Genomic DNA, 10737 nt, shown 5'->3' with positions numbered 1-10737 from the left:
ACAAAGGCATGCCTTTCTACCATATGTCTGACCTCATCTGTCCTAGTATATCACTGTTCTCTCAGGGGCATTTGAAATCCCATCTTGGGCCGTTAAGCAGGCTGCCAGGGGAGGAGATTTTCCCACAGTTTCACTTTCTTTCTTGTCTACTCTGGCTGGTCTAGGGGCTGTGGGCTCAGGAGAAGGGGGCCTCCCCACTTGATAAGGGGTTGAGGGCACTGTTGGTGCCAACTCCTGCCTTGAGTCCTCGAGCTCTGGGTCAAACAGAACTTTAGGTGCTGGCTTCTCTTGGCCGGTGGAGCGAGAACTTTCCTGAAATAAATGTCCCTTTGCTACTACTACTGCTGCTGCCTGTCCTTTTAACCACTGTAGAGGATCTAAAACTAGCTGTAACTAGGAATCTCTATATGGAAATTGATATGGGTGCAGGCACACCATGAGCGATCAGGCCAAGCTTCCGCTCAGGTGGAGTGGGGCAAGTTGAAAAGACTTGTCTTACTAAGTTTCAGATGTCTGGACTCCAAGTGCCAGTTCCTTCCTGGTGTTCAGCCACTGTGTTAATCCTCCGCGGGGATCACTGCTCTGGCGAGGCGTTCAACCGGGGCCATTTCCTACCTGGGAACGCTCTTTGGATCCCATCCCTCAGGCTGGCCAGAGTCCCTGGCAGCCTGAGGGATGCCCCGGCCTTACTCCACAAGGCATGCCTAATCTGCCTAAGGAGCTGCCTCGGCTGTCCATCAGTTACCTTGCTTCCAAGTCAGGGAACCAAGAAATGTAGCAGGACAAGCGGCAGACAAACCTCTCAGACACCGAATTGTGGAAGGAAGGGTGTTACTCACCTGGGAGCATCGGGTAGCTACTGTCTCAAAATCCGAGCTCCCCAAGCACACAATTTCTGTCCCTTTTAAGGGCACACAACACTAAAGATGTCACATGAAAGGGTCGTGATTGATTTGAGCAAGCCAGGGATATGCGACAAGGACTACATGCACCCATGGTCAGGGAGAAACAGAATATGGAAGGGAGTTTCACAATGTTCTTCTATACAATGTCTGGAATCTATGAATAACATCGGCTTCTAAATCATAAGTTGATTTGTAACTACTGGGTTTAGGCCAACCAGGCCCAGGCCTGGTTTTGTGCCTTTGATTTTTCTTCCTTGTTGTTTTTACTGAATAGAAAACAATATAAAACAAGACGAGAGGATCTTTCTCTCTTCTCAATATCAGCACTGGATTGTAGAACTTGTTGCTGATTTTGACCTGGCATTCAAGTTAACTCTTCCCCTTGGTATCTGTACATACCTTTGATGTCAGTGTTTAGTACACGTGGCTTGGTCACTTCATGGCTAAAAACGTGCTTGTGGAAGACAAGTCTGGCTTGGTGAGTCTGTGTGGTCAGCAGTCTCTGATCCGTGCAGGGTATTAATGTGTCAGGGCTGAGTGTTCTGAGATTTGTCTAGAGGCTGGGAAGGGCTCCTGAACCAGTTGTTTCTGTCTTGTCGGTCTGTCAGAGTTGGAAAGTCCAAGCCATAGGACCCAGTTTCCTTTCTTAGCTTCTGTTGTCTGCCAGAACACCGTGGGCTGTTACTTGCCTTGAGTTGGAAGCCGTTCGCATTTATACCGGTAAATGTATTCATCCTTTTAATTTATGTAAATGTTTTTAGTGTGCAATTCTCGATCTTTAAAGAGTTGACAACAAATTTTGTTTTTCTGCTGTTATGTGAGAACATTAGACCCCAGCAACACGTCATTGTGTAAAGAAAAATAAAAGTGCTGCCATATGCAAAAAAAAAAAAAAAAAAGAAAAGAAACATTAATGTCTAAGAGGTCATTGAGATGATTTCCATGAGAGACTTTTTGATGTTCTTCACCAGTTAGGATTATTATTGATAATCCTTTTCAGATTATGAATAAACAGTTTGCCCTCAAGTATTTATTCATGCTACTATTTATATTGTAAAATGTGCTTCTTACAGGAATATAAATAGTTTCTGGAAAGGACACTGACAACTTCAAAGCAAAATGAAGTTCTTTCTGTTGCTTTTCACCATTGGGTTCTGCTGGGCTCAGTATTCCCCAAATACACAACAAGGACGAACATCTATTGTTCATCTGTTTGAATGGCGATGGGTTGATATTGCTCTTGAATGTGAGCGATATTTAGCTCCCAAGGGATTTGGAGGGGTTCAGGTGGGTATGATTCATAGTATCAATTGCAGAATTCACTGTGCTTGTAGTAAACACTATTCTGATCTTCTACGTGAAGCTTCGGCAACATTTTACTTCACAGGTAAGTATTCTAAGTAAAAGAATTTTCTGAGGAAAAAACAATGTAGTATTCTTTGCAACTGTATATTTTGTTTCTGAGATAATCTTTCTTCAACAAGAGCCCTCCCATGTGCTGTTAATATTTTCAAGAGATAGCTGCCTATACCAAGATTCAAGAATCTTTTATATTATTGATTAGATTCTAGAACATTCAATGATATACAGTAAGACAGAATTTGGTACTTACGAAGACTGTTTAATTTGTAGGTCTCTCCACCAAATGAAAATGTTGCCATTCACAACCCTTTCAGACCTTGGTGGGAAAGATACCAACCAGTTAGCTATAAATTATGCACAAGATCTGGAAATGAAGATGAATTTAGAAACATGGTGACTAGATGCAACAATGTCGGGGTAAGTGAATTCTAGTTTCCTTTAAAAATAACAGATAGGAAAATGATTTCTGTCTCTTCTTTCTTGCTCCTTTTGAGCAGAAAGTTTTCCATATCAGTTTTAATTTTACTTCATACTTTAAAACTCAAAATTAACTGTCACCTTATGTTCAATTTTTGAAAATATTTGTATATATGCTCTCTATCTACTAAAGAGATAAGTTAAAGTTTATAGCAGAGTTTACTTCCAAAGCAAAACATCAAATTTTAACCTTTATAACTATCCATATTTCCTGGAAGGATTTTCTGGTGAGGAATTTTAATTCCAGTTACAATATTTGCTCTCATTTTTAGATGACTTGTGTCTCCATCCCTAATTCTTGGGTTTTATTGTGGTGAATAGGTAGCTTATCTATTTAATGAGGAGCAGAATTTGAGATGAATAGCTACCTTATTTGTCTTCCAAGCTTAGTAGAGAGTACAGGCTTTCTCCTGGTGACCCACTGAAATTTCCCAAATAGTAACCTTTTCAGTCTCATCTGAGTTGTGTCTCCCCAAAATGGGCTTTTTGCCTTTCCTCCTATTTATGGTAGTTTCCGGTTCTCTCAGTTTATCATTCCTATAAATATTTGACCAAGTGTCTGGAATGAATGTAGGTGTTTAGTTCACATTACTTTCCTTTCACAGTTGATTTTTGATCTTGTAGGAAAATAGTTATAAGATATGAAATATTTTGGAATTTTATTAACACACTATAAATTTAATCAATAATTCTTTAAATTTCTACCTCTCTGTAAGTCACACTGAAGTAGAAACTTTGTTTCCTAGGTTCGTATTTATGTGGATGCTGTAATTAATCATATGTGTGGTAATGCTGTGAGTGCAGGAACAAGCAGTACCTGTGGAAGTTACTTCAACCCTGGAAGTAGGGACTTTCCAGCAGTCCCATATTCTGGATGGGATTTTAATGATGGTAAATGTAAAACTGGAAGTGGAGACATCGAGAACTATAATGATGCTACTCAGGTGATTTTTTTACGAGAGTGATCTGAACAAGGAGTGATTTATGCCTTTTCTTGTAGACATGTAGCTAATTGAACTTCATTGTAAATATGAATTTAGATCTCTTAGGGACAGAGGTTAACAAGTTTGACTACTTTAAGAAACTCAAGTCCATATTTTAAAACCTTTAAATATTGATTTAAGATTTTTAATCAATACACATTTGTCCACTTTTAAAAAGCTCCCAACCAATTGAAAAGCTCATCGACTTTATTTCCTAAGTTCTCTATTTTCTATTAGAAAATATTTCCAAGATACATCTATAGTAGAATGTGAGCATCCCCAGTGTCCAATGCAAGGAAGTCACCATAGAATATCTCTTGAGGAATCATGGAATAAATGAATAATCAAATGGATTCTCAGGCGAAAAATGAGGTTTTATGAATCAGTCATAACATTCTTACCTCAACAGGTCAGAGATTGTCGTCTGTCTGGTCTTCTTGATCTTGCACTGGGGAAGGATTATGTGCGTTCTAAGATTGCCGAATATATGAACCATCTCATTGACATTGGTGTTGCAGGATTCAGACTTGATGCTTCCAAGCACATGTGGCCTGGAGACATAAAGGCAATTTTGGACAAACTGCATAATCTAAACAGCAACTGGTTCCCGGAAGGTAGTAAACCTTTCATTTACCAGGAGGTACGTCAATACTTATATGCATATAAAATATCATCCTATTCATTAGAAAATTCATGGCAGATTCAATTAAAAATGCAATTTCTGTAGGATAAAGACTGAGTCATTTCCTTAAAACAGTGTTCTTTAACCTCCTCTTCTTCACATACAGCATATCTAATTCTTTATCACAACAGGTTTTATGGAGGTACACAGAATGTAGGATACTGCTAACAGTTATGTCTTTATTTTCTTTGGAAAATGAAACGAGTTAATATTTATCAGAAAAAGTCAGTCAGATAGTAAATGTTGTATTCCTGTGAGCTGTTATTATTATCATTGATGTACAAGACTAAAAATTAGGTAAGTATTCTCACAGGACAACAGGTAACTTTGACATTATGTTTCTTTCAATATTGTAGTGTATGCTTTATCAAAAAAAGAATATAAGAATATTACCGATTAAGATAAGAATAAGAAAACGATTTTGAGCATTTCATATAACAAATAGGACCAGGCGTGGTGGCTCTTGCATGTAACTCAGCACTTTGGGAGGCTGAGGCAGGAGAATTCCTTGAGGCCTGGAGTTAGGGACCATCCTGGACGATATAGCAAGACCCGACCCTGTCTCTAAAGAACAAAACACAACAAGACTAAAATAACTCAGAAATAGCTGAAAGCTATTTTTTATATAATATAAACTTATCGGTTAAAATGCTTTAAAGTCCTTATGCAAAATGTTATTTTTTCCTAAATTTCTTCTAGGTAATTGATCTGGGTGGTGAGCCAATTAAAGGCAGTGACTACTTTGGTAATGGCCGGGTGACAGAGTTCAAGTATGGTGCAAAACTCGGCACAGTTATTCGCAAGTGGAATGGAGAGAAGATGTCTTACTTAAAGTAAATAAATACAACTTTTCCCCTGAATTATTTCATAGATCTGTTAGTCATACTACCCCAGTGTGAGTTATCTTCTGGAACATTCTTATTCAGACAACTATTAAGGAGTCAATTGTTAATGATAAGTATTCTAGTGTCCTAAACTCTAATCAATCATCTTTTGTATTTAGAGTGTCTGTCACAAGACAGTATGCCTAGGAACGCTAAACTTACCCTAGGAGTTTCTGTCTGCATACAAGATGAATATACTGGATTTGACCGATGTTTGCATATAATCTTTTAAAGCCAGGTTATTATTAAAATGATCCTATCATTTATAAAGTATGTACAAAGTGTCCATGCTGTTGTATTTACTTATATGAATTGGAAATATAAAGTGATTTATATTATAACAATACAATATTAAAGCCTTATTTTAATCTAGTTTGACATTCTGTATAATGTGATATGGATATTGATGCTTCTGGAGTGCCTCTAAATGATAATGTGCGGAAACCTCTGAAAGGAAATTTTTTAATAACAAAAATCTCATATTTGTAATATGAATATAAGTATTCCATACATGCATATACAAATATGGACCATACATGTAGATTACACACGTGTGTATGTTTATGAGGTGTGTCTGTAATATATGTGAGTGTGTGTTTGTGTGTGTGTGTGTATATATATATATATATATCTTACAGAGTAACCATCTAATTAGAGAAAGAATTTAATCTTCAGATGCCATGCCTTACAGAAAGAGATGCACAGTAGAGTTACTCTGAAACTATTGTGAAATGATACATCAACGTATATCTTATGTTTCAAAAATAGGAACTGGGGAGAAGGTTGGGGTTTCATGCCTTCTGACAGAGCGCTTGTCTTTGTGGATAACCATGACAATCAACGAGGACATGGGGCTGGAGGAGCCTCTATACTTACCTTCTGGGATGCTAGGTAGAAAACCAAGTTCTCTATTTTTTTAACACGTCTTTTAATGATGGTATGAATATTGTGATATTCTATGATAATATAATTATGTAACTTTCAGGCTGTACAAAATGGCAGTTGGATTTATGCTTGCTCATCCTTATGGATTTACACGAGTAATGTCAAGCTACCGTTGGCCAAGATATTTTGAAAATGGAAAAGTAAGTTTTGGAGTTGTTCAAAATATCCTTTTCTCAAGAAAAAAGAGGCAATCTTCTCCTAATTTAATATGACAACTATTAAGTATTTATTTATTCAACGAATATTTAATTAATTGTAAACCTGATACAGGGTTGTGATTTAGTAATGCAGGTTATATTAAAGGAATAAACTTTATATTCTCCATTGAAAAAGAATAGCAAGCTTTTTCAGAGATATGACAAACATCCCCCTAGCCCGCAGGGAAAATAAAAATAAAAATTAGAAAAACCGCTTAAAAATAAGAGCTAGACACAGGGATTAAAATATATACTTGGTGCCTTCCTCAGGTTTAATTGGAAGAATATAGATGCCAACCCTTGTAGAGAACTTAAAACATCATCTGCCCGTAGTGAGAACAATATAAATGTCTTTTAAATACTGTTAAAAAGTTATATGGAATAGAAACAAATGATCCAGTTCAGCTGAGTTAAATAGGGAAAGTATACTATAAGAGGAAGGAAATTATATGTACTAAAGGATAGAAATTTAGAGAGAGTATTCCAAGAAAGGTAAGAATGAGAAAAATATTTGGGAATATGGTAAAGACATTACTCTGCTGAGTAGTTTCAAAAAGGAACAGAGAAATAAGAGTGTAAAGATATTTGGAAAGCTAGTAGAAGGTTTTCTTTTAAACTAAAGGGTTGAGAAACAGCATCACAGACTTCAGAACTAAAGCAGAAATTCCTCCTTCCTATGAGTCACACAGATATCTAGCTAGCTTTTTTTAGATTCCTTTCAGTTTGAGAAGTCCGCTACTTTGTATAACAACTGATTATATTGTTAAACAGCTTTAATATTTAGAAAGTGTACTTTTATATTGAGACAACTTCTTATAATTTCTACTAATTGATCTTATTTCTATTGTTAGGAGTCAGAGAGTTCTTTTATTTCTTCTATTACTATAACATTCCCACTTTGACAGGACTGCTGCATGCTATAAACTCTTAGTTTTGTTCACTTTTCACCATATGACATGATTTTAAGGTCAACACTGATAAACTTCCTAGGGTTACTCTGTGTTTTTTAATGAAGATTTCTTAAAGTGCCAATCAGAAAAGCATAATACTAAAAATTTGGTCAATTTATAAAAAAAAATGTTCAGATGTAGTATTTTGTACATTTATCTAAAAAGAAGCATGAAGGCCTCCAATATTTATTTAGCGCATGTCATGTTCAAGGCATTTTCACATATATTACTTAATTTTTATTGCAAAAAAACTCATTATTCCCATTTTACAAATGAGGAAACTGAGACACAGAGAAATTATTTATATTGATTAAATTTTCTCAGCTACTAGTAATAGAGCCTATGTTTTAATCCTGGTGTTCCTAGTACTAATGCCCTTCCCATTTCAATGCCATTGCATGGCTTACAGTGATGTTAAGAAGCCCTTGCAGGCCAGGTGCAGTGGCTCACACCTATAATCCCAGCACTTTGTGAGGCCAGCTGAGAAGATCAGCTGACCTGAGGAGTTCAAGACCTATCTGGGCAAGCTAGCAAGACCTCGTCTCTACTGAAAATTTAAAAAAAAAAAAAAAAAAAATTAGCTGGGTGCGGTGGTGCACACCAACAGTCTTAGCTACTTGGGAGGCTGAGATGGGAGGATCCTTGAGCCTGGGAGATCAAGGCTGCAGTGAGCTACGATCATGCCACTGTACTCCAGCCTGGGTGACAGAGCAAAGAAGTCTTTGCAGTGCCTTTGAATGAAAAGGAGAGGATAACAATTTGTTACCATTGTTTGAAATATGGCAAAAGAGAACCAGAGGATAGAGAGATGATGAAGACCCAGTAAAGGGCTATAAAAATCAATGAAGGCATTGGATTCTAGATAAAGTCACTGAATGCGGAGACACAAGTAACAGGATAGGTTGGGTTTGGTTTAAAGGAGAAGGAAGAAGTAAATATATGTATGTTAAAATTTGGCTTTTCCTCCCGTAATTAAGGATGTTAATGATTGGGTTGGGCCACCAAATAATAATGGAGTAACTAAAGAAGTTACTATTAATCCAGACACTACCTGTGGCAATGACTGGGTCTGTGAACATCGATGGCGCCAAATAAGGTGAGAATATGTATTTAGACATGTCCTCTAATAGTAAACTTTCCATTGCATTTTATTTAAAACAGTTGAAGTTTAAGAATATCAACGTTTTATATGGTATTGTGTTTTTAGGAACATGGTTAATTTCCGCAATGTAGTGGATGGCCAGCCTTTTACAAACTGGTATGACAATGGGAGCAACCAAGTGGCTTTTGGGAGAGGAAACAGAGGATTCATTGTTTTCAACAATGATGACTGGTAAGTAAATATCAATTAAAAATAATATTTTGTACCAGTATGTTCTTGGTTTATTCTTCTTTTTTCTGTTCATTGACATTTATCATATCTGAAAAATCACGTAGTCAGTGGAGCAAGAAGACAATAGAGATCAAAATTGGGTAGAAGCAAAAGGATGATGGCTCTTACTCCTTCGTTCTCCTGTTTTCATAAGGGCTTTCTGTTGTAAGGAGAATCCTTTCTGTGCACCCTTGCAATATCTTATGCATATATAGAATGCACATGCATATGCTCACCTACACATGCCACAAAATACACAAAGTAATTAATAGAAGGATTGTGAAATCATTAAAAGAACGTTTCTTATAGTCCTGCTCTTTTAATCATGGAAAAATGCTGCCTCAGTACTAAAATATCTTTATTTCTCTTTTTCTCAATGACAGCTCTACCCAGTTTTTTGGTATACTTTCTTCACTTCTCTGTCTCCTTGTGACAAATAACCTTTTTAAAGCATATGCATAAATAATATGTATCTTGTGGTTAATGATTTGCTTCAGGAGACTTGAGTTTTAGTTCTGAAACTTCTCATTATTGGCCTTTCATCTGTGATTCTTGTATCCTTTAGCTGTAGTATAAATGATTCCTGAACCTGTAGCTGAGAAGGCCTCCTTGCAAACAGTTGAATTGTCTCTGTCCAAGGCCAACTGACACTCATACTTAGCTCTCTCTAGTATAAATTATACTTCACTTATGAAAAATAAATAAATACAAAAATATATAAGTCAAGTTGATCTCTTTCCTGCCAAAAAAAACGCATGTCTATTTCCTTAGTTTCCTTCTTTTGTGGATGAAAATACCAAAAAATCTTTTGTGAAAAAGCTTTATATTTCAAAGTATCACTTCCTCATACAAAAGCTAGATTGTTTTTATGTACACCCTAAATTCTTTTTGACCTCATGTAGAAAAAAAGAAGGTTTAAAAAATAATACCCTTTTAATTTTTAAAGTAATTGGCATTAAGTTCATTTGAGAACAAATTTGATTTTACCAAGGTAGCACTTTATCAAAATGTGACCGCTCCTGCCAATCTTCGGTGATATTCTTCAACTTTGATTTTTTGGTAATATTTTCACTACTGAAAAGGAAATTGGTGGGTTTTCTGTAAGGTTACTTTTGGTCCTAGAAAGCTGTTTACACCTACTAGGGAGGCATATGGGTTTTCTTCTTAATGAGACTTCACTGCTTAGGCTTCTACAACATAAAGTTATGCTGTTTATTTGTGTTAGTCTGTATTCTTGATTTCATTGTTTTGAAGTTAAATCTGAAATTTTATTTTACAGGACATTTTCTTTAACTTTGCAAACTGGTCTTCCTGCTGGCACATACTGTGATGTCATTTCTGGAGATAAAATTAATGGCAACTGCACAGGCATTAAAATCTACGTTTCTGATGATGGCAAAGCTCATTTTTCTATTAGTAACTCTGCTGAAGATCCATTTATTGCAATTCATGCTGAATCTAAATTGTAAAATTTAAAATTAAATGCATATCCACAAAGCAATAGCCAAGTGTGTTTCTTTTCTTACATATACAATAATAGTTACATATCATTAATTTTAAATAAAAGCTGTAATTAGTAAAAAGAGGTTTAACACACTTGATAGCATGAAATACAATTCCAGGTTACACATAAGTTATTTATTTTGGCAAAAGGATGACTCAAAAATTTTAAAACTAGGCAACAATCTTTACTCATTAAGAGGGAAGACTTAGCTTTCCAAACAGTTTGTCTCCTGTCTACTATTTTCTCTCCTTGGCAGTCTACCAACAAGGCAAACCAAATATTTCATTATTCTTCTCTATTACATGAAAAATCTGTACAAGGGAAGGAAAGCCAAATTTTACCCTTACATCGGTTGCAAAAGAATCCTTTTTCCATAGGCAACGTTTACATTTTTATGCCTTTTTATAATCTTTTACCACAAACACATTTAAGTGTTCCTACACACCTTGCATGTAAATTTATTTTTAGTTGTCTTA

At 36.0% G+C, this 10737-nt stretch overlaps 1 protein-coding gene across 1 annotated transcript; it reads left to right on the top strand.

The window, feature by feature from the left end:
• The first annotated feature begins 1981 nt into the window (after positions 1-1981).
• On the top strand, positions 1982-10233 carry LOC101133335 (alpha-amylase 1B). Its single transcript, XM_031003065.3, has 10 exons — positions 1982-2192; positions 2538-2684; positions 3491-3688; positions 4137-4367; positions 5109-5242; positions 6062-6184; positions 6279-6378; positions 8363-8481; positions 8593-8718; positions 10037-10233. Exons 1-10 carry the CDS (start codon positions 2025-2027, stop codon positions 10224-10226), a joined length of 1536 nt encoding a protein of 511 aa, XP_030858925.1. The 5' UTR covers positions 1982-2024; the 3' UTR covers positions 10227-10233.
• The last annotated feature ends 504 nt before the right edge of the window (positions 10234-10737 follow it).

The sequence above is a fragment of the Gorilla gorilla genome, chromosome 1 (assembly GCF_029281585.2).
Source record: "Gorilla gorilla gorilla isolate KB3781 chromosome 1, NHGRI_mGorGor1-v2.1_pri, whole genome shotgun sequence".
NCBI lineage: Eukaryota > Metazoa > Chordata > Mammalia > Primates > Hominidae > Gorilla > Gorilla gorilla.
The sequence above is the reverse complement of the archived record's forward strand: the minus strand, read 5'-3'. Positions and strand labels throughout refer to the sequence as shown.

Coding starts and splice junctions, on each gene's coding strand:
- LOC101133335 (XM_031003065.3), top strand. CDS start 2,025: ATGAAGTTCTTTCTGTTGCTTTTCACCATTGGGTTCTGCTGGGCTCAG. Junction 2,685..3,490: donor CTAGATGCAACAATGTCGGG/GTAAGTGAATTC, acceptor TTTGTTTCCTAG/GTTCGTATTTATGTGGATGC. Junction 3,689..4,136: donor ACTATAATGATGCTACTCAG/GTGATTTTTTTA, acceptor TTACCTCAACAG/GTCAGAGATTGTCGTCTGTC.